The 21,039-nt window shown below is 48.6% G+C and overlaps 1 protein-coding gene across 3 annotated transcripts in view; it reads right to left on the bottom strand.

The window, feature by feature from the left end:
• LOC116939023 (guanine nucleotide-binding protein G(I)/G(S)/G(T) subunit beta-1-like) overlaps window positions 1-20,477 on the bottom strand; it is a 28,983-nt gene extending 8,506 nt beyond the window's left edge. The window contains exons 1-9 of one of the 3 annotated variants that reach the window (XM_032946891.2): window positions 20,261-20,477; window positions 18,164-18,257; window positions 16,105-16,143; window positions 13,281-13,387; window positions 8,680-8,743; window positions 6,489-6,595; window positions 3,938-3,993; window positions 2,730-2,796; window positions 1,527-1,728 (exon numbers count right to left, since the gene is read on the bottom strand). In XM_032946891.2, the coding sequence (XP_032802782.1) occupies window positions 1,527-1,728; window positions 2,730-2,796; window positions 3,938-3,993; window positions 6,489-6,595; window positions 8,680-8,743; window positions 13,281-13,387; window positions 16,105-16,143; window positions 18,164-18,220 (699 nt within the window). In that variant the 5' untranslated portion in view covers window positions 18,221-18,257; window positions 20,261-20,477. Of the gene's footprint in view, window positions 1-1,526; window positions 1,729-2,729; window positions 2,797-3,937; window positions 3,994-6,488; window positions 6,596-7,665; window positions 7,730-8,679; window positions 8,744-13,280; window positions 13,388-16,104; window positions 16,144-18,163; window positions 18,258-19,536; window positions 19,636-20,260 lie in introns of those variants that run through there. The other 2 variants (XM_032946890.2, XM_076061378.1) reach the window with 2 other exon arrangements.
• Window positions 20,478-21,039: the final 562 nt, after the last annotated feature.

Here is a 21,039-nt window from a genome sequence, read left to right as displayed (position 1 = left end):
GCATCACGGCCATCGCTGCCCAGGCACACAGAGTCCTCTGCCACCTCCGCGTTCTCTCCTCCAACCGTCCACTTGCGATGCGATTACAGGAGCCCCGTTTCATAACGCTACCATTTGCTTTGTCTTTAGAGAAGCATTTTATTCTTGAAACTTGTTCACTCAGGAAAGCTGCAACGGGTCTTGAGACTCTTTATCATGGAGGGTTCTGCCGACTTTTCACACTTAGCGGGGGGGTGGGAGGGACGTTACTCCATGTAATCCCGATAGAGTAATTTGCGGGTGATTATTCGAGCATTGGGATGTTTGGCTAATAGCAGTTGCATTGTATGTGTTTTGTCAGCTTAAATTAAGAATGCAATAGCCAGCCTTTTGATGATTAATTACTGATGATAATCACGTGTCCTCTCATCTGGTTACGAGTCAGACCACACCAAAGACAAAGAATCCCCATGTAGCCTTTAACAGACTGTCGGGGCAAGGACTGTTAGAAACAATTATGAAGGCCGGCACGGCACACGAGGTGGTAGGTAGCCAACACCATGCCCGGCTGTCTTTGTCTCCCCAGTGCAGATGTTTACAAACCACACCAGGTACTCATTTCAGGCTGAGTCGACCTAGAAAAGGGCCCAGGCTCAATTCAAATATTCGCCTGGCACGTAACACAATGCGCTAACCAATGCACCACGACAGCCACCGCCACCATGGTTACTGTCACCACCGCCACACCTGCCACTGCCACCAGGGTCATTAGCACTGCCACCACTGCCACCACTACCACCATGGCCACCACTACCATGGCCCTTACCGCCACGGCCACCGTCACCAAGGCCACTCCTGCCACTATGGCCACTACCGCCACCACAGCCACCACTGCCACCATGGCCACCACGGCCCCCACAGCCACCACAGCCACTCCCGCCACTACGGCTACTACCGCCATCAGGACCACTGCCACCATCGCCGCTATCTCCACTACGGCCACTACCGCCATCAGGACCACTGCCACCATCGCCGCTATCTCCACTACGGCCACTACCGCCATCAGGACCACTGCCACCATCGCCGCTATCTCAACTACGGCCACTACCGCCATCAGGACCACTGCCACCATCGCCGCTATCTCCACTACGGCCACGACCGCCATCAGGACCACTGCCACCATCGCCGCTATCTCCACTCCCGCCATTACCGCCATCAGGACCACTGCCACCATCGCCGCTATCTCCACTATGGCCACTACCGCCATCAGGACCACTGCCAACCATCGCTGCTATCTCCACTACGGCCACTACCGCCATCAGGACCACTGCCACCATCGCCGCTATCTCCACTCCCGCCACTTCCGCCATCAGGACCACTGCCACCATCGCAGCTATCTCCACTCCCGCCACTACCGCCATCAGGACCAATGCCACCATCGCCGCTATCTCCACTACGGCCATGCATTTTATAGTCACAAGAAGCTGCCGGGTCTCCGTTGGCTGCAAGCGCGTTAATGGGGCAGCGCACGCGGTGGCGCCACTCACGTTGATGGCGTTGATGTCGGACTCGTGCCCCGTGAACGTCTGCCGGCACTTGACCTCGCGCACGTCCCACAGCTTGGCGGACGAGTCGCACGCGCCCGACACGAACATGCGCCCGTCCGGGGACATCGACAGCGACATGACGTCGCCCGTGTGGCCCATGAATGTGGAGGACAGGCGGCCCGTCTCGATGTCCCACAGGCAGCTGCGTGGGGAGCGGGGGAGGGGAAGGGGACACAGTGGGGTAACAGTGAAACACTGGTGAGACCCGTGAAAGCCACCGTATGCCCAGGCTGCTTTTGTTCATCCGGATAGAGGGTACTAAATGGGCACGGCAAAGGCTAAAACAAGAGATGGAGCTGATGTGGTGTGAGAGGATCTAAGTGGACTTGCCGATGACCAGTACCAGCGGTGTCAAGATCGGCCTCTGTGGAGGAGGCCCATGAAAGACGCTACTGGGTAGTTTGAGGCAGTCACCCTCCAACAATAGCAGAGGGCAGATGAGCAACCCTCAGGTTCATCTACACCAAATGCTTTAGCAGACAATATATCACCTTAATATATCTGTCACTACACATTAAAAAAACATATTTTTTTAGTGGTGGAACAGATATTACGAAGATGAATTGCCGCCAATAAATTTTGTTTTAATATTCTCCACAATGGCGCTAAATTATTATTTCGTGGCATCTACGCGGCGTAATGTTGTTGTTGCGTCGTACGATTTTGTTGCATCGCTGTGCTTGATAAACTGTTGCCGTGCTGTTGCACCATTATTGAAGTTGCTGTGGTGTCGTAGCATTTCATTTGTTGCGGTATTCACGCTTTCCAAGTCAGCTTGAGAGTGGTTATACATTAACAAAGGTGGGGGTGGGAGGCACGAATGGAGACGATCAAATATGAAGCAACCTGTGCACGACATAAAGATACGTGGAGTCTTGGGTACTTGCCAGATGGACAAAAAATCAGCCAAATTGAAGGGTTGTCCAAAAATCTGGACACGAACTGCTGCCACAAAATGGGCTAATGCAAAGCTCGTTGAAGAACAGACTCATGTTGGAAAGCGTTACATAATCCAGGGCCGTATGAACAGCTCTTCTGAAATTATGTCGTTGTCGCTGTTTGCTGTAAAAAAAGGAGTTCTCTGTTGTTTGTGCTGTATTGTAACGTATTGTGTATTGTTGTGTTATTGTTGCTCGTAGTAACCATAAGGTGTCTCCGGAGCTGGTGAGGATTTTGGTGTCGTCGAGGAAGCGGCAGCAGGAGAGATACCCTGAGGGCAAAACGCGGAGACGCAACGCAAACAACGGGTTTGAAAAAAACACCAGCAGGTTAACCTTTCGCCTATCCATGAGCAGCTGCTTTTTGTGTTTAGTTTATTGTCCTTCCCCCACACCTCCGATGCGCACGGTTGGCTACGTACGGTGCAAAATAAGTTTCAGCGTACATACGTAGAGCATATGTACTGTATGTGCATCAATATGTAAGAGTTACCACATTTCTGGGAGGCTCAGCCATGACACATGCCAAGTTGATAGGTCCTCCCTCTTCCAAACAGCACCACCTACTTTTCTATAGCCACGCCCACTAAACCACTAGCCCCACCCACAACTCACGTTGTCACGCCCACTGCTCAGGTAGCCCCCACCCTGTTACCTACATTCCGAGTCGAGCACAAGGCCAGTAAATGTAGCCGTCTGTGGCACACGAATCACAAGCCATGGATTTCAGGCGATTTGATTGGCCTTCACGACTTCAATGGGGAACACATTTTCTATCTTGTTTTTACCATCTCTCAGTGGCATTTATCATTTGTTCTGTGTCATTTGTGCAGTTTTGTTCGCTCCAGCAGTCCAACGTTTTCAAACAACTTATGGTTTGAAATGTATGGTTTTCCGGCCTGCACTCGCTTTATTTTACAAATCCGTTTTCTCGTCATTTACAGGTTTGAGCATTAACATATAAATCACATGTCATTTGCAGACATTATATAGAGGCAATGGGCGTAGACATTGGACAATAGTACAGCACAACACTTGATTTTGCCTCCATTGCTCTCTGAAACGTAGCCCCACAACAGACCACAGCACCAATTTTAAATGTGACGCTCGCCCATTCAATCCCCACCTCCTGCAACGTGGCCGGTCTTAGTAGGTGCTCACTAACAGCACTTGCCCCAACAGCCTTTGTAGGCAATGCGGGGCAATCTCTGTCTTTATGTGCGCCTCTGCCAGTCACCTCAGACAGTTAACCCATAACATCTGGGTCTGTCCCGTGACCTCCTGCCAGAAGCAATCCTTCGACACTTCACATGGTCTCAAAGTGCACCTGGCCTGGCACTAGCACTGTAGTGTTGTCGCCACCACTTAGTGGCGAATGGCGGCTGCTGTTGTTGTTGTTGTGCGCGTGCGTACCATTGTGTCCGGGAAGCTCACGCGTGACCTTTATATTTCCCTCACGCGACTTGAGACTGAGGGTCACAAAACCACAGACAAGTGTGTGAACAAAGACAAAGATCCCCCGTGTAGCCTACACAGGCTGTTGACACAAGGGCTACTAACGAGTAACACCTATGAAGGGCACCACGGCATACGAGGGGGTGGTGTGGCCAGTGCCTCGCCTGGCCAGATCTGTTTCCCCATTGCTGGTGTTTACACACTGTACCAGGTATTCACATCAAGCCGAGTCGACCTAGTGTATGCCCAGGACTAGTTCAGATAATCGTCACCGATGTGGGCCGGGAACAGTAATCGAAACTCTGTTCGCAGGGTTCATAGTGCAGTGGCCTAACCACTGTGCCACCGCTCCCCAAGCGTGTGAATACACAACGCATGCAACACATACGCAAATGCAGCCATTGTGCAATGAATATCATCATCAGCCTGATTTGTCGTCATCAATACACCATCTACTTTTATCTTCACACAATTAATAACTTGTCACTCGCGAGATGTTAACTACCTCGCCTGATATACAGGAGGTCGTGGGTTAGATCCCAATCCTGACACCTGCTGTACAGTTGCAGTTTGCATGTTCTACCTGTGGTTGCGTGGATTTTTTTTCTGGGTACCTCCGGTTTTTCCCTCCACATTTATAAAAAAATACATTTGGAGTATTTGGCTGCTATAAATTTCCACGTTGGCCTTATATGGCCAAATTTCAATAATTTAATTTAGTTTGAACACCAGGTGAGTGGTTGAGAGAACCAGGAATCATAACCCTGCATTTGAATGTGGATATAAATGTATTAACCCACACCTTCATTAAACTCTCAAGATAAAGGTACAGCCCTTGAAAATTACTGTTCACTGCATTGCCGGCAGAAGGGCCTAAATTAGAGAGAGCTCTCATCTCGAGGGTATGTGGTCCAGTCTTCCACGCTCGTCAGACATCTCAAAAGAGTCACAGTAGATAAGTAAACATAGTAATGAGAAGAACTACATCTGTTATGGTCCATCACTTTGGGGTTGTTATTTCCCCGTGGGATCTTGGGTGTACACATGCAAAAAAATACCTCCCACTGCACGTGAAGTTATTTACTATTTTTATTTTACCAGGTAAGCCCCACTGAGCTATATGGCTCTTTAGCAGAAGTGACCTGGTCACAAATAACAGCTCAACGAAGTGGCTTATAATGTGGAAATTTATCGCAGCCAAATACTCTAAAATACATGTTTCTAAATGTGGAGGGAAAATCCACGCAATCACAGGAAGAGAGAGACATGCAAACTCCAAGTATACAGGTGTCAGGGTTGGGATCGAACCCACGACCTCCTGTATACCCGGCGAGGAAGTTAACATTGCACCACCACGAGATGACAATTAACCTACTTCCATTCCTCCCTTAAAACAACCCCCATCTCCTCTCCCTAGCCCATGCTACTGCTACTCCCTGCCCCTACCCCCCAGCTACGACCAGGCCTACCACAACCCCTCCTTAACCACTCCCACCTGTTTTCCTAACCGTCACCATAGCAACACCACCACTTTTATTAAAAACCCCACTCTTTATTTCAACCACCATCATCTCACGTACAATTTTTACAATTGTCGTAAAGCACCCTGGAATGAGGCGTTATATGAATCTATGTAACGTAAGCAACACAAAATATTCCTCATGATGGCATTCGTAAGGGATTGCCAATGAGATCACCGCCACAGAGAGCATCTAGGCCAGGGGTCGGGAAACCTGCGAATCTGGAGTCGCATGCGGCTCTTTGAGGATCGCTTCGTAACGTTATTTATTAAGGACCACCGTCTCATATTCACATTTGCATTGTGGCTCTTGAAATGATCCAGGTTTTTTTTCCAAATTCGAACAAAAAAATGTCTCTTCTTGTTAATTTGGTTGCTGACGCCCGATCTAGACTATAGGATTTTGACTTAAAAACTTAGAGTCTATAATGCACAGTACTTTGTCATAAAACATGTTTTAAAAAAACGTGCTGTGGAAAAAGGGCCATTGCCGGAAACGTTGCCCATTATATAGTTTCCTTTGAGGCCACACGCACACATACGGTGTTCTTGATGGGATGCATTGGGAGTTTTTGTCCTGTGCTTGCGCACCACTGCCAACACAGCGGCATCACTGAATAATTTAGTTTAAAATAAAAATTGATTCCCTGCTTAAATGAGCATTGAGGTTGCGCTCATCTCCCACGAAGAGCCCTGGGCCAGTGAGTGAAATTCAAATGTTACTATGGCAGGAGCAAGTGATTCCACGGGATTGCTGACCTCCCCACTAAGTGCTTATTTTATTCACCCCGGAGAGATGATTGGCTGAGTCACGCCCAACAAGTAATTGAACTCGTGACCTTCCAATTGCTTAACGTGACCACTGACCGTGTCTTTACCTTACCCATAACGCTAACCCCATCCTTAACCCTAAACCTGCTGAAATGACCCACCCACCCTAACCTATACATCGCCATAGCCCTGGCCTAATGCCCCCCCCTCCCCGCTCACCTGTACACGGAGCACATGTTGTCGAGGCCTCCGCAAGCCACGAAGTTCCCCGAGGGGGCGTAGGCGCACGTCATGACCCATGACGACCTCAGCGGGATGGCATGGACCTGGTGGTGATTGGGCTTCAGGTCAGCAGCTTATGAGGTCAAGGTCATCACATTATAAAGTCGTGGGGGGGGGGGTGAGGTGATTTAAGAGGACCCACAATGTACATGTCAGGGTCACCTGAGCCCAATGCCCCTCCGGGCCTGGATTTAAGTCCTGGGTCTGGGTGTGTCGCTTTCAAAAATGAGGCTCATGACTGAGTTAGCGACACTGCACCAGCATCGCCAAACTCGTGGGTTTGAATCCGGGGTTCATCAGCACGCGATTAAACTTGGGTTGTCAGGAGTAGCGGGCTAAAGATCTAATCCCGGTCATCAAATGCATGTGGTGCACAGAGCACACGTGATTTAATTTGGTTTTCCACTTAATTTTGTCTCAACCAGATACGCGGTCTCAATTGGCAGACAGCCACGGGGAAATGGCTGACTGTGGGACTAACGGCGGCGCGTGTGCAAGGTAGACTCTTGAGGGATGCTAACCAAACACCTCTGCTGTTACTTCCATTGTTCCACCGTGACAACGTGTGGCCTTTAATAATAATAGCAACAATATTGTCCTTCATTGACCCAGGACAGCCCGAGTCTCAGGGCCCTGCACGTTGTTGCGTGTGGGCTTATTTTTTTTCGCAATTAAGTAATTTGCGAGTTCTTTTTCTTATTCTTGGCGAATATGGACTGTGATGCCAGCGCACATTGCTGACTTTTTTAACGTTCAGGGATCTCGAACGTCCATTATGAAGCAGACGACGTGTAGTTTTTACTGTTAATACCCCCGGCAGTATTAAACAGGGTCGCCACTGGGCTCGGACCACAGATATAGAATGAAATAAAAAATGTTTTGGTGTATGTTCATGCTGCCAGGGTAATTGGGCATCAATCGGTAACAAAAAATGTATACATGATTCACATACATATTCATGAGATCATTAAGAGTGAGGTCACAATTTCCGGACGTCAAGAGGTCATTGTAGGTGACGCATTAAGATATTACTAAAAGGGTATGGTGTATCATTTTGTTTTCAAGGAACACTGTCAAATTGCAGTGAGGCCTGGTGAGAGCCTCGCCTAGTTACCTTGTTGTTAGTATACGTGTCCCAGACTATGAGTTTGCCGTCCTGGGATGCACTCACTAACAAGCTGGGGTGAAAGCAGAGGGGGCGAGTAGGGAACACAGATGAGAGGTGGAGAGAATGGGGAGACAATGAGGAAGAAGGTAGGTGGACATAATTGGAGGTGTAGGTAGGTGGAGGCATTGGGAGAGTGGTGTTGGTTGGTAGAGTTATTGGTAGGTGGAGATATGGGGTGTCCGAGGTGTTGGTAAATAGAGGTGTTGGCAGAGAGAGGAGTTTGTTGGTGGAAACATTGGGAAGTGTTGATAGGTGGAGATATCAGGAGGCCGAGGTGTTGGTTAATGAAGGTTAAGATAGGTAGAGACATATGTAGGTTTAGGTGTAGTTAGGTAGAGGAATTGGTTGTTGGAGGCATGATAGGCGTTGGTAAGTTAATGTTTTGGAAGGTAGTGGTTTTGTGAGGAAGAGGTGTTGGAAGGTGAAGGTGTTGAGACGTTTTGACATTGGGAGGTGGAGGTGGACAAGCAGGTGGACAGGATAGAGATGGAGACAGACACAGACACACATGGCATGGTCAATCAGATGCAGCAAAAACACAAATGTGATGAAATCGGCAACATGCACAGCACCTTGTAAACACCGAGATGTGGACCTTGTAACGGCACAGTGAGGTTAAACACACACACACGCACGCGCACACACGGTCGCAAGTTCAAACACTGTGAAGGAAATGCAAATACGAATGATCACAAAAATACAAGACGCAAATGAACCCGGAAAAATGCACACGAACCCACACACAACTGTCCTGTCACATGTGCTCGCATGTATGCAGGTGAACCACTGAACACAACAACACGCGCTCACGGGAATGCCAACAAAACACAAATGAGACGCAAATGTGGAGGCACAGGAGCGATGGACTGGGAAGGGAGGGAGGGCGGTGGAACGACGTGCGGGTACACGCCGTGCGCACACGTGGGTACACGCTGTGCATACACGTGCACACCGCGATACCTTGTTGGTACTGCAGGTATCCCACACGATCAGCTTTCCGTCCTGCGAGGCACTCACTAGATTTCTACGCATAGGCACGCAGACAGACATATGCACACACACGTAGAGTAGCGAATATATTAGATTCTTGCGTATGGCAGCAGCAATGCGTTCAAGAGCTAAGTGCCAACTTCGATGTCTGCTGCTGGCCACGACGAGAGGGCTTCACGAGAGAGTTTGTGAAGTTTTGCTGTTCCTCCTTCTGCCTTGAAGAAGTGCGGATTACAGTGGTTTTCTGTACAGTCCATAGTTTGGGTTGCAATCTAATACCATACACACAGATAATGGGTGGGCAACTGATTCCTTGCCAAGGACTGAATACGACTTTCAAATAAATACCTTTGGCGGGCAACCACGTATGTCGAACTGATTTCGCGCCGTACGTGGCCAATCGTGCTCATCGGAGGTGCGGTGGATGGACAACAAACTAAACACAACAAGCAGCTCACATTGTCGACGCACAGCTCGGCCACTTCCGTCACTGCAAGAGAGGGCCCTTCCATTGAGAGAAGTGACTCGGCGCGACTACAATTAGAAACAGCGGTGCCAGGCCAAATGTATTTCTCCTCTAGGACCCAATTAGCGCAACCCCAAGATGCTTGCAGCGTTCAATAAACGACAACACCACGTGCGGATGTTATGAAATTAAGTCGTGGGCTGCATATGCGGATGCTTGTGAGAGTGACCGATGTCAATTGAGAGTTGAGATTTGACACAAATGTAGTTGGGTCTCTGCTGACCAGGACGGCAGCTATGCAGTGCGTCGGGGCATGCCGGGTGGACCTGTTGCACGTGCTGGAAGGCGAGACTGTCGCATGGTGGCTACATGGCCTTACGTCCACTCGTATAACATTGACATACACGTGTATTTATTTTCCTTGTGTATCTGGTGCTCTGTGTGAAAGTTACGTGTAAAAGAATTAGCTAAAAAAAATGCTCATAATCAGACAAATCTGAGAACCACGACGCTCGATAATGCACCCATTGCCTAAATGCTCTTACATGGCAGTGTGGTACGCGACGTAAGATAACGCCATTTAATTGCCAAATCGAACACGCCTGCATCGTTCTTGGGATGACGTGACTGTGGATTGCCCGCGAGCATATCGCGTGAGGTCCAGGAAAAACGTGTGGCAGATGATTGAGTTAACATTGAAAATATGACGGTAAAAAAAATACTCTGTCTACCAGACTGATTTGTCTCATCCGTGCCGTCTTCAACCACCACACTGCAGGTCAAAACTGCACCCACACTCACTTACCCCCACTCACCCACCCGCACCTCCAATCAAGAGGTGTGAAAGAAGTTCAACACATATACATACACCCACTACACTGCAGGTCTAACACTTCTCTTTCGGCTTCTTCACTCACACTGCTGCGCTTTGGAATGCATTACCATCATTGCTTTTCCAAAGCTCTCATAATAATAATAAGAATCTCCCTATCCATTATAATTTTAATAGCGCTATTTGTTCCTGACCATTCGACTATTTGGGGCCTGTGGGATTGTGTTCAACAACTGTGTAAAAAAAATATATAAATCAAATGAGCTTCGTGTTCAAGCTTAACCCGAAATCATTCTCACTTCCTCCACAATTCCACAAACACACGTAGGGAGTCGCATGACTCGGCAATGATATTCACACGAGCAGGGCCTGTGAGCAAGGGGTGGAACCTTGTGGGTTATCATGGAAAAAGAGCAACAGTGCAACATCAAGCGATGCGTTTCAATGGGGAAGTCTCCCTCTGATATTCAAGTTGCAGCAGCCTGTGCGGAACACGCTTTGCATGAACCGCACGCCGAGCGGAACGCGTTTGAAAGGCACCATCGCATGTGCGACGAGCAACTGAGACAATTGTTTTCAGTTGAAGACTTCCTTGGCGAATACCAAGCAAATGAGCCGAGAGGCAAATGTTGCGGTAGCGAGCATTGGTGACGATACTCCAGCGATAATTCGTAATGAGGATGAAACCGGTACAAAGCTGTTTATCACTGCATCACTGCATTTGCTCAAATGTACTTTGGTGATAAGCGAAGACAAGTGGCCCACAACGCATTTCTTTATTAACTTCTGATGTTTTTTTTAGCAGAATGCACAAAAGTTGAGTAGCTTTTACACACGATTTTTTGTGAAATGTTTGTAAGCTCCACGGCTGCCCCCAGAAGTCAAACGATCGCTAGCAGTGATGCAACAGTGCGGAAGGAAACTGCTGCTTCGAGGGGTGACCCACGCGGTGCCGGAGCCTGGATGGCATGGGCCCCGCAGTAAGGAATGAAATGAGGCCCTCATAGCCCGGCGCTTGGGCCCCTCTGGCCTCAGGCCTGTGAGCTGTGTTGCAGTTTCACCCCCTGCTGGTCCCACACGAGAAACTCCAAGCTCAGTTTTTTTTATATTATGAGCAGAATGGATGATTTAGTTCACTGTATTTCATATCATTGCAACTCTGATGAGCACGGTTGGCTACGTACGGTACGAAATCAGTTTCAACGTACATACGTAAGAGCTACCACATCTGGGAGGCTCAGCGAGGACACATGCCCGGGTTTGGTAGCTCCTCCCTCCTTCAAACGGCCCCACCCATTTTTTTCTACAACCACGCCCACTCAACCACTAGCTCCACCCAAAAACTCCATGTAGCCACGCCCACTGTCGTGGTAGCCCCCGCCCCTTTGCCTGCATTGTGAGCCGAGCAAAAGGCCAGAAAGTGTCGTTCAACATACGGAACACATGGAACAAGTCTGTGAAAATGAGATTTGTAGCTCATCAGATTCCTCCAGTGTAAATACATATTTCCGTTGTTTTTTTTTATTTTGATTCAACGACAGTAAACAGCCATCATTAGCCACCAAGGTCCGCCGATGTCATCGCTGACCTGGGGTGGCCAGGCTAGGTTCAAGCCGAGGCTGCGTGGAGTGAAGGCTCAATGGGAAGAGGTCACGGGGGGGGGGGGGGGGGGGGAGGAGGGGTGGTACAGACCCAGGTAATTTGGGTAAACAGGTGAAGTCATCATAGTGACACACACGCGCACACACATACCACAAGTCTATATATACACACACCAAAACACGAGGATTTGCATTCACAGTGACAAGCTCGATTTCAAATGGCCACACGAGCACATACAGCCTACACGTGTGACACAAAAGACAAAGACCCCCCCCCCCTGCCCCGTATAACCTTAACAGACTGTTGGGGCAAGTGCTGTTAGCGAGCACCTATGAAGGCCGGCACGACACATGAGGGATGGCCCACACCACGCCCAAGTGGCGATGTTTACGCACCGCACCAGGTACTTATTTGAGGACGAGTCGATGTAGGGGAGACCCAGGGCAGGTTCAGATCATCGTCACTGGTGTTGGCCATGAGCGGGAATTGAATTCGGGTGGCTGGGTTCGTAGTGCACCGCGCTAGTCTGTTAAGGCTATGAGCCGGTTTTCACAGAGTACACAGATTTCTGTTAAGGTCACTCATAACTTCAGCGTGAATTTACCATAGCGAGCCATCTGCTACAAAGTGGAGCTTAAAGACCACACGACATCATCTCTCACAAGAGCAGATGTTTACGTGTGTGCGTGTATGTGCATGTGTGTGTACGTGTGTGGAAGCGGTAGTGTAGTGGCTAACGCGCTGTGCTACGAACCCGGCGATCCGAGTTCAATTCCCGCTCATTGCCCAACACAAAGTGACAATGATCTGAATCGGTCCTCATCCACAAATGAGTACCTGGTGCGGTGTGCAAAAACATCGCCACTTGGGAGACAAAGGCGGTCGGACGTGGTGCTGGCCACCCACCCCTCATGTACTCTTCCAGCCTTCATCGGTGCTCCCTACAGCACTTGCCCCAACAGTCTGCTAAAGGTTGTACGGGGGATCTTTGTCTTTGTGTGTGTATGGGGCCATCCATTTAGAACGTACGCAAAAATCTGTCAAAACTTGACCCCTTCCCCCCTCCTTGTACGCACGTGGACTTTTTACCCCCCCCCCCCCACCTGCGTACGAACGCCTGACGCACCCCCCACCGCCGAATCCTATAGAACGGCCGATATTTAATCCACGCAGAAACGATCAAGGATTGAAAAGATTAATGTGTTTAAGCAAACAGATCGTCCACCCTCCGGACTATCTAACTCATTTGAAGGCCAATGTAGACAAATTATTATCGAGGCTTCACCCCCCCCCCGCCCCGTTTCCTACGCGTACATTGTCAGTAGACCCCCCCATACGCAAGCGTACGCGTTTGGGTTAACCATCCCCTCCGCTCCATGCGTACGTACTGAATGGATTGCCCCTATATGCATGTGTGTGCATGTGTGCATGTGTATATGCATGCATGTGTATATACATGCATGTATAAATATGCATGTGTATATGTGCATGAAGATATGTGCATGTGTGTGTGTGCATATAAATATGCACACACACACATGCACATAGCCTGGTACAAGCACCGTGGTGACGTCACTGCCACTTAGTGCCGAACGGTGGTTGTTATTGCCGTTGTAGATATGCGAGCGCGCATACACATGTGCGTGTATGTGTGTATACACCAGTGTGTACCGTGAGTCGGTGCTCCAGTGGCAGGCGTAGATTTTGGCGAGGTGACCGCGCAGAGTTCGCCGAGTCCTCAGCTGGATCCGCCCCACGGGGTCCAAGCTGGCTGTGACCTACAGCCACACAAAACAAAACGTTCCCCCAGGTAGCCTTTAACTCACTGCTGGGCCACCTGTAGAGGCTGGCACAACACACAAAGGAGGGTGGTGGCCAGCAGCAGGTCCGTCCGCTAGTGTCTCCCCAGTTCCCGATGTTCGCTCATTTAAGGCCGAGTCGACCCAGGGGAGGCCCAGGACCGGTTCGGATATCCGTCAATGATGTTGGATGCGAGCGGGAATCGTTTGTGTGCCAACTACCCTGCCAGTCAACGTGGAACCGTTGGGCCATGCCAACAAAATCCAACCATGCGCCAAGGTTGAGCCGACGTTGGGCACGTTTACCGGGATACCGCCACTCCCCACCGTTACACACACCAGGAGCGGTAATGTCAATGCATGCGTGGATGTAAATCCATACCTGTCAACCCATACGCTTCATCCGTATTCTTGTACAGGGAAATTTAGTTCTCAGGTCCATACGGCGTACAGCCGTTTGAATACGGGCATTTTTTTGTCTATTAGTTTGTGTTTCTCCCTTGTGATGGAACTTTGTAGGATGAATGTTGAGATCTATAAGGACACGGGGTGACCACTAAGGGTTGAATTGGTCTGATAAGGGTTTGACAGGTATGTGAATCACATCCATTATTATTGTGCTTAACCAGGAAAACCTCACCGAGTCTCTAGATTCTTTCAAGGAGGGTACAGCCAGGTGTTTGAAGGAGGACGGTGATGTTGCTGCTGCTATGTGTGATCCCAATTAAGACATTTTTTTCTGAGGAAATGTTCAGCTTTGGGATGTTTGGCCAATACCAGTTACACAGTATGGTTTGTTTGCTATGGAAGGGAACTAGAGAAATCAGAGAAAACCCATACACAGAAAGGCACCTGAGTGAGGAATCAAACCCACGCCCTCCTTAAAGTAAGGCACAAGTCGAACCCCTGCGCTGGCCAAATATATAACATTCATAGTATTCAGAAAATCTTCAAAATAGTGAAGAGAATACAATGACTTCGCATAATTAATGGAAAACGTTTATAATCTTGATCACAGTAAAAGTGATGTTTCGTTTTATATAGCGTCGCTCCTGCCAATTGCATTTCACAATCGCTAAGGAAGCAGAGACGAGCGGGAAGTGAGCCACGCGGTGAGCCAGCGAGAACAATTGCCCAAGCTCTGCAGTCCTCTACAGATTTCGTTAATTTCAGCCAGTTAAAAAGTGTTTACACATGCAGGAGAAAACCCAGAACATTGCAGCAACTATCGAACCCTTTGCATCGGGGCACTTGAACCGTCTCTTCACAGGGCACGAAATGTCGAATTCCCACAAAGTGCTATGTACGGCACATACTTGGTTTAGTTTAGTTGACTTCAACCATGTGATACCACACGTACTTAGTTGAGTTTACTTTGTTTAAACAGGAGAGAACTCGAGAGACCAGGTTTAGTCTAAGTTGCACGACTGGCATGGGTCAGCAAAATGCCAAAACCAGCACAAATTAAATAACATACAGCAATGAAGCAAATAGAAAACAGAGCAAAAACAACCGCATCACAAGCGAGATGGCAAGTTGTCGCACAAACACAAATGGACCCTGCGCAAATTGGCTCAGGCAGATTATTTTTAGATTTGTCATGGTACAATGACAAATTCGAATTAACAGTGAGCAGTGAGTTGTTAAGGTGAGGATAAGAGTGAGGGCAAGGGCAACCTACTAATTCACTTAATTCACAGACCCGGAGCCAACCGCAATAACCGGAGGTGCGAGGGAAGATAACAAACTAAACACAAAAATCAGTTCTACAGAAATTAGTTTTTAATCCAGATGATTTAAAAGTGCATAACTCCAGTGTCTTCCTCATGTTGGAAGGAAGAGCGTTCCAGACGGCCGCAGAAGCAGATCTGAAAGTGCGCGATGCAGTGACCACCGTCTATGTTCAATGGCTCAGCCAAAAGCCGCTGCAAGGATGAGCAGAGTTTGCGTGATGGTTCATTCTCCTTGACGAGATAGCCATGGCATCGTGGTTCATTTGTGGCAAGAAGATGATGATTGTTGGCCATGCCGATAGCCAACCAATGTGACCAGTCTGGTGGTCAGCCAAATAACCACTTGCTTGGATATTATTAATTACTCAACAATGTACATTTACCAGCGTGGCTAAGTACGATGAACTAATCACCATAACCGACATTGCTTCATCCAGCAGTGGATTGACAAAGGGCTGTAAATGATGTTATTTTTTTATCAGTATACTTATAACCTTTGTGGGGTTGGGGGGGGGAACGTTGGCCAAATATTGCCTGTTTTTGGAATAATGTTGGCAAACTATTATCTTTAAAGAATATCAAACTGAGTTAAATGATGACATCACCCTGCTGCTCTATTTAAGACCGAGAGTAAGTGGAGGGCTTTACCATTCTGGCGAATTGTCCGATGATGCTGGATGTAATTACCAGCGAAACGTCGTACTATTCAAACTGTAAATGTTGTGGATTCACTCTTCAACACACCGGTGGGCTAAAGTAGTGAACTAATTGTCTTTTGTCAACGTGACACTTTATTTTGCTGATTGGCCGTGCCGGGTGGTGGAGGGTTACGACACATTTATAAATAACGCGATCTAACCCAAAAAAACCTTTATTATGAATAATATTGGTCGCGAAAGCCTACGTGTTAAACTGAATATCAAACTGTTAAACCTACAAACAGGAAAGAAGGGGCAATCGTACCTGTGCGAAGGTGGTGTCCGCAAATGCTTTCCTGGCCTCCTGTGACACACAAACGGCACAGGCAGGGATCTTGAGAAACCAAGGGCACACACACGCGCGGCAGGCGATGCTGATGGCGATGCTGATGGCAATGGTGGTGGTGGTGGTGGCGGCGGTGGTGGTGTGTGTGGTCCTGCCCTTAACATGGCAAACAAAAAAAATCTGCCACTTTATTACTTGTCAACATTAAATTCGCAAATTCTATACAATGTAACAATTTCCCAACCCCCCCCCCCCCCCACACAGCGAGTAGATTAATTCTCAGGAATTGAGCTCGTGACCTGATTCAATATACTTTAGCTTTTCACCACCCACTTTATTTCCCGAATGCAGCTATCGGCGTCGCGTCGCGAGACAAAGCACCCACTGGGATTGCTCGCACAGCAGTGCAGTGCAACCCTTCATGTCACAGAACAGCCCCCGCAGAAGTGGATATCACAGAGCTACCGCCTGTGAAATAATGTTTCGACGCAGTCGGGGGCAGCACCTTCCCACGTGTGCTCTGCCAAAGAGGGGTAATATTCGTTGCGCGAGAGTCAGAACCATTCCCTCTAGCTCTCGAGATAAGATTCAAGCCGAAATTACGTGCAGGGCCGTTTGGTGAACGAGCCGAGGCCATCATATCTGCACGCATGGGGACCCCCAGTGGGATCACCAGTGGCCCCCAGTGGGATCACGAGTGGCCCCCAGTGGGATCACGAGTGGCCCCCAGTGGGATCACGAGTGGCCCCCAGGGTCCCAGGGGTACCAGCTTGGCGCTCGGATCTCTCTGCCGCCCGGCCACCTTCCAATCATAATTAATTCTTATTTGTGCAATTGTGTTTTTTACGCCTTACGATTCGCTCTTTGCAAACTTTTGAAAAATATTTTTACGTTTTATTGCTTGTAAACAAATGTTCCGGTTTTCTGAAAAAAACAAATCAACTAGCACATTTGCCCATGTGACTAATTGATATACTCTATAGGGTTGTGGTAATAAAACAAAAAACTGGCATAATACACGATAATGCAACCCAAAATAAACGAATTACGGATCGTCATTTTGGTTGTGAAAGCCTTCATATTCACTTTTTTTAACACGTGTTGTTTGCTGTCGCATTCTCAGTTTTGTTCAGTCCACGAGCCGAAATGTAACATTCATCTATAATGTGAATAAATGGGAAATGATTGACGCGAACACGCACAATTAATTGATTTGTGTTGGGAGTGCAAGAATCGATTGTCAGTGACATATCGACGCGTCGTTACACGCCGAGTTGGCATCGATGAAATGAACTTGAAGGATGATGACGAGGATTTCAGCGGTGGTGCCGGTTAAGGTGATGAGTGACAGTGGTGTAGGTGGTGGTTAGTGGTGGTCGCATTGAAGATGCCGCAGGGAAGTAGTAGTGCAGCGGTTAGGATGTTGCGCTACGAAATCGGCGACCTGGGTTCGATTCCCACTCACGGCCACCACCAGTAACAATTATTTTAACCAGTCCTGGGCGTCCTCTAGGTCGACTGAGCCTCAATTGAGTACCTGGTGCGGTTTTGTAAACATCGCCACTAGAGAGACAAAGGTGGCCGGGTGTGGTGCTGGCCACCCACCGTCTCTTGTGCCGTGCCGTGCCGGCCTTCATAGGTGCGCCTCGCTAACAGCACTTGCCCCAACAGTCTGTTACAGGCTATACGGTGGATCTTTGTCTTTGATGTTGCTGGCGATGTCTTTGATATTCATAGTCATGTTTAAAAATAATTACCGATGGTACTGGTTGATGTTGCTGTTGAAGCCGCTGCTGATGGGACTGGTAATGCTACCGATGGTGATTTAAAGGATGCTGCTCATGGTATCGTTGATGGCGGTCATGACGTAAAAGAAGCTGCCGCCGCCACTGATGGTGCCGTCGATGGTGTTGTTGTGGTGCTGGTGCTGACGGTGGTGGCGACAATGTTGAGAATGATGCCAATGGTGCCAACGATGTTGTTCGTGATAGTGCCGAGGCGAGGCTGATGATGCTACTCGTAGATCAAGGGTGCGCACCTTGATCTGGTTGCGTAGCTGTTCCGCCTCCTGGCGTAGTTTCTCCAGCTCACTCATGGTGGCCGAGCGGTGCGGTCAGAGCGAGGCACCGTCCCTGCGCACCAGCGGCAGCAGCAGCAGCAACGTGTCCCGTCAAACACAGCCTCACAGAGTCTCTCGGGCCCAAATCGCCTTTTTTGGCACAGGTGGCTACATGCTGTAACCGCCCTGTCCAGCTGGTCATCATAATTATCATTATCATCCCCGGTCTCTGGTGAAGTCTTTAAAATGGCAGTGGTCTCGAGAGACTAGTTATTTGACGGTGCAGTCTCTCGTCGAGTATTTACACAATGTGTAGACGGTCCCGGTCTCTCCGAATGGGTCCCTAGAAAAGAGGCTGACAGGCCAGTCACTGACTGGGCTCTTCAGACAGCCGACTGACAGACCCACGGTCTTACGCTAGTCAGAATGAGTCACTCAACCGATGGCTTTTGTGTTTACACGTTACAGACGCAAAGTGTCCCATAGTTTCAGAAGTATGGATGACACATCCTGAGAATCATAAATCTTTATTTATCCTGGAGAAATCCCATGAGCTATGAAGCTATTTTTCCACAGATGTCCAGTAGGAGCGGGTCAGAAAGTTACAACAAATACCAAAAACGACAGGAGTGCAAATTATTGGAAAGGTAAGCAAATGACTAAAATAAATACGTAAAATAGATTAAGTACATAAGTTCAAATTGCTTAAGCACACCAATTCCCAAGTTTGGACAAGGCAGAAAAATAGCAAAAACCAGTCCCAGACCACAGCAAGACAACACAATACAATTGCACATTCAAATTGAACTATCGATCCACGGGTAAGGATGAAACTTGCAAATTACATTCGCAAACGCATCCTGTGTAGCCAAAAGACTAACAGACAATACTCTGATACGGAGGGGGCCCTCTGTAGAGGAAAAAAAAGATACGGAAGACCGACCTCTGATTTGGCATGGTCTGTGGAAAACGACAGATCACCAGGGACCGGCCCCGGATTGGACCTTTAGACGATGGCAATAGCTTCTGGTGGGTGGGTAGAGGGGGGGGGTAGGTCTCTTCCAGAAAGCAAATATACAGAAAGCCTCTGGTCTCTCGGCAACATTATCTTCAGAGAGAGAGAGAGAGGGCGGGGGGGGGGGGAAACTCACGCGTGCTCTGACGTTACAAAAACCCCAGCAACATCGTGACGAAATTAGGCCCGCGGCAATTTTTGCCAATGTATTTCTACAACCAAGTTGAGAGAGCGAGAAAGATCGATAGATCTCCTCTGCGTGGAAGAAGAAGAAGAAGAAAAAAAAGAGATGTACCATCATCCCGCACCACCGATTTTAACGCCGTTGGCCACGTACGGTTCGAAGGAAGTTCAACGTTACAGAGGTCGAAGAGCTGAGTTCAGCACTGTTGTGGTCCTGTGTGCCAATCCAGGCAGCTTGCTGTCCTGTGACTAAACTGGGTTTTCAAGTGGAGTGAAGTCGATTGTCTCCGCTGCGCCTCCAATCACAGCGCGCGCAAAGCTGCGTCATTACTTTTCGTTTTGAACTTAATTTGGCTAAATCGGGCTCTGAGAATTAAAAGTTTTAAGAAATATAAAAAATATATATGGGATTGCCTTGCCACGCGATTATCTCAATGCAGAACGCATGGGAAAGCGTCAAGGGTGTAAATGTCGCTTGAAGTTTTTTTTGAAGTCCTGCGAAAAACATATCCTACATATATGACGTTCATCGTGACATATCGTTACACATAACACAAAGCGAGAGAGATCGACCCGTGGAAATATATCTAAATATACACACTGTATAAAGGTAAAAACGATACAACCACACACACGCCACACACCACACGTACGAAACGAAACCAGAACACTTCGACGTACGTCCTGACCTCGACCAAAAACGAATTCTCTACAAACTAACAACACAAACACACAAACACAAAATCCCAGTGTGTGATCACAACAACAACAACAAACATCTCTCTCGTTCTCGTGTTCGCGAGCACCTATTAAGGCCGGCACTTTTCGAACAGGAAGAGCGATAAACACAGAGGAGACGGCGGTGATGTCCAACTCACCTGCTGCGCTCCGCTCTTCGAACTGCTTGAGCCTCGTCTCTCTCTGTCTCGCCTTGTCCCACTACCCCCGGTGTGTGTGTGTGAGCGTCTCTCTCTCGCCTTGTCCCACTACCCCACCGTGTGTGTGTGTGCGAGCGTCTCTCTCTCTCTAAGCCGTGTGTCTGTGTTAAGTCTTTCTGCGTTCACACCCCCCACACACACGCCCTCCCTCTCTCTCTCTCCGCCTCTACGAGCTTAAGCGACTCAAACCCCGGACCCGGCAGCACTGACGTTCACAGGCGCCTAGAAATCCGCGGAAGCACCGCGCACACACACCTACCTGCCTGCTACAATACACACACACATACACCTACCTGCCTGCTACAGTACACACACACACATCTACCTGCCTGCTACAATACAAACACGCACACCTACCTGTTACAATACACACACACCTACCTGCCTGCTACAATACACACACACATACACCTACCTGCCTGCTACAATACACACACACATACACCTGCCTGACACAATACACACACACACCTACCTGCCTGCTACAATACACACACACACATCTACCTGCCTACCACAATACACACACACCTACCTGCCTGCTACAATACACACACACGCACACACCTACCTGCCTGCTACAATACATACACACACCTGCCTGCTACAATACACACACACGCACACACCTACCTGCCTGCCACAATACACACACACACCTACCTACCTGCTACAATACACACACACCTACCTGCCTGCTACAATACACACACACACAT

Source organism: Petromyzon marinus, chromosome 5 (genome assembly GCF_048934315.1).
Source record: "Petromyzon marinus isolate PM22_M1 ecotype Great Lakes invasive population chromosome 5, UKy_Petmar_22M1.pri1.0, whole genome shotgun sequence".
NCBI classification, from domain to species: domain Eukaryota; kingdom Metazoa; phylum Chordata; class Hyperoartia; order Petromyzontiformes; family Petromyzontidae; genus Petromyzon; species Petromyzon marinus.
This window is presented reverse-complemented; position numbering and strand designations above follow the sequence as displayed.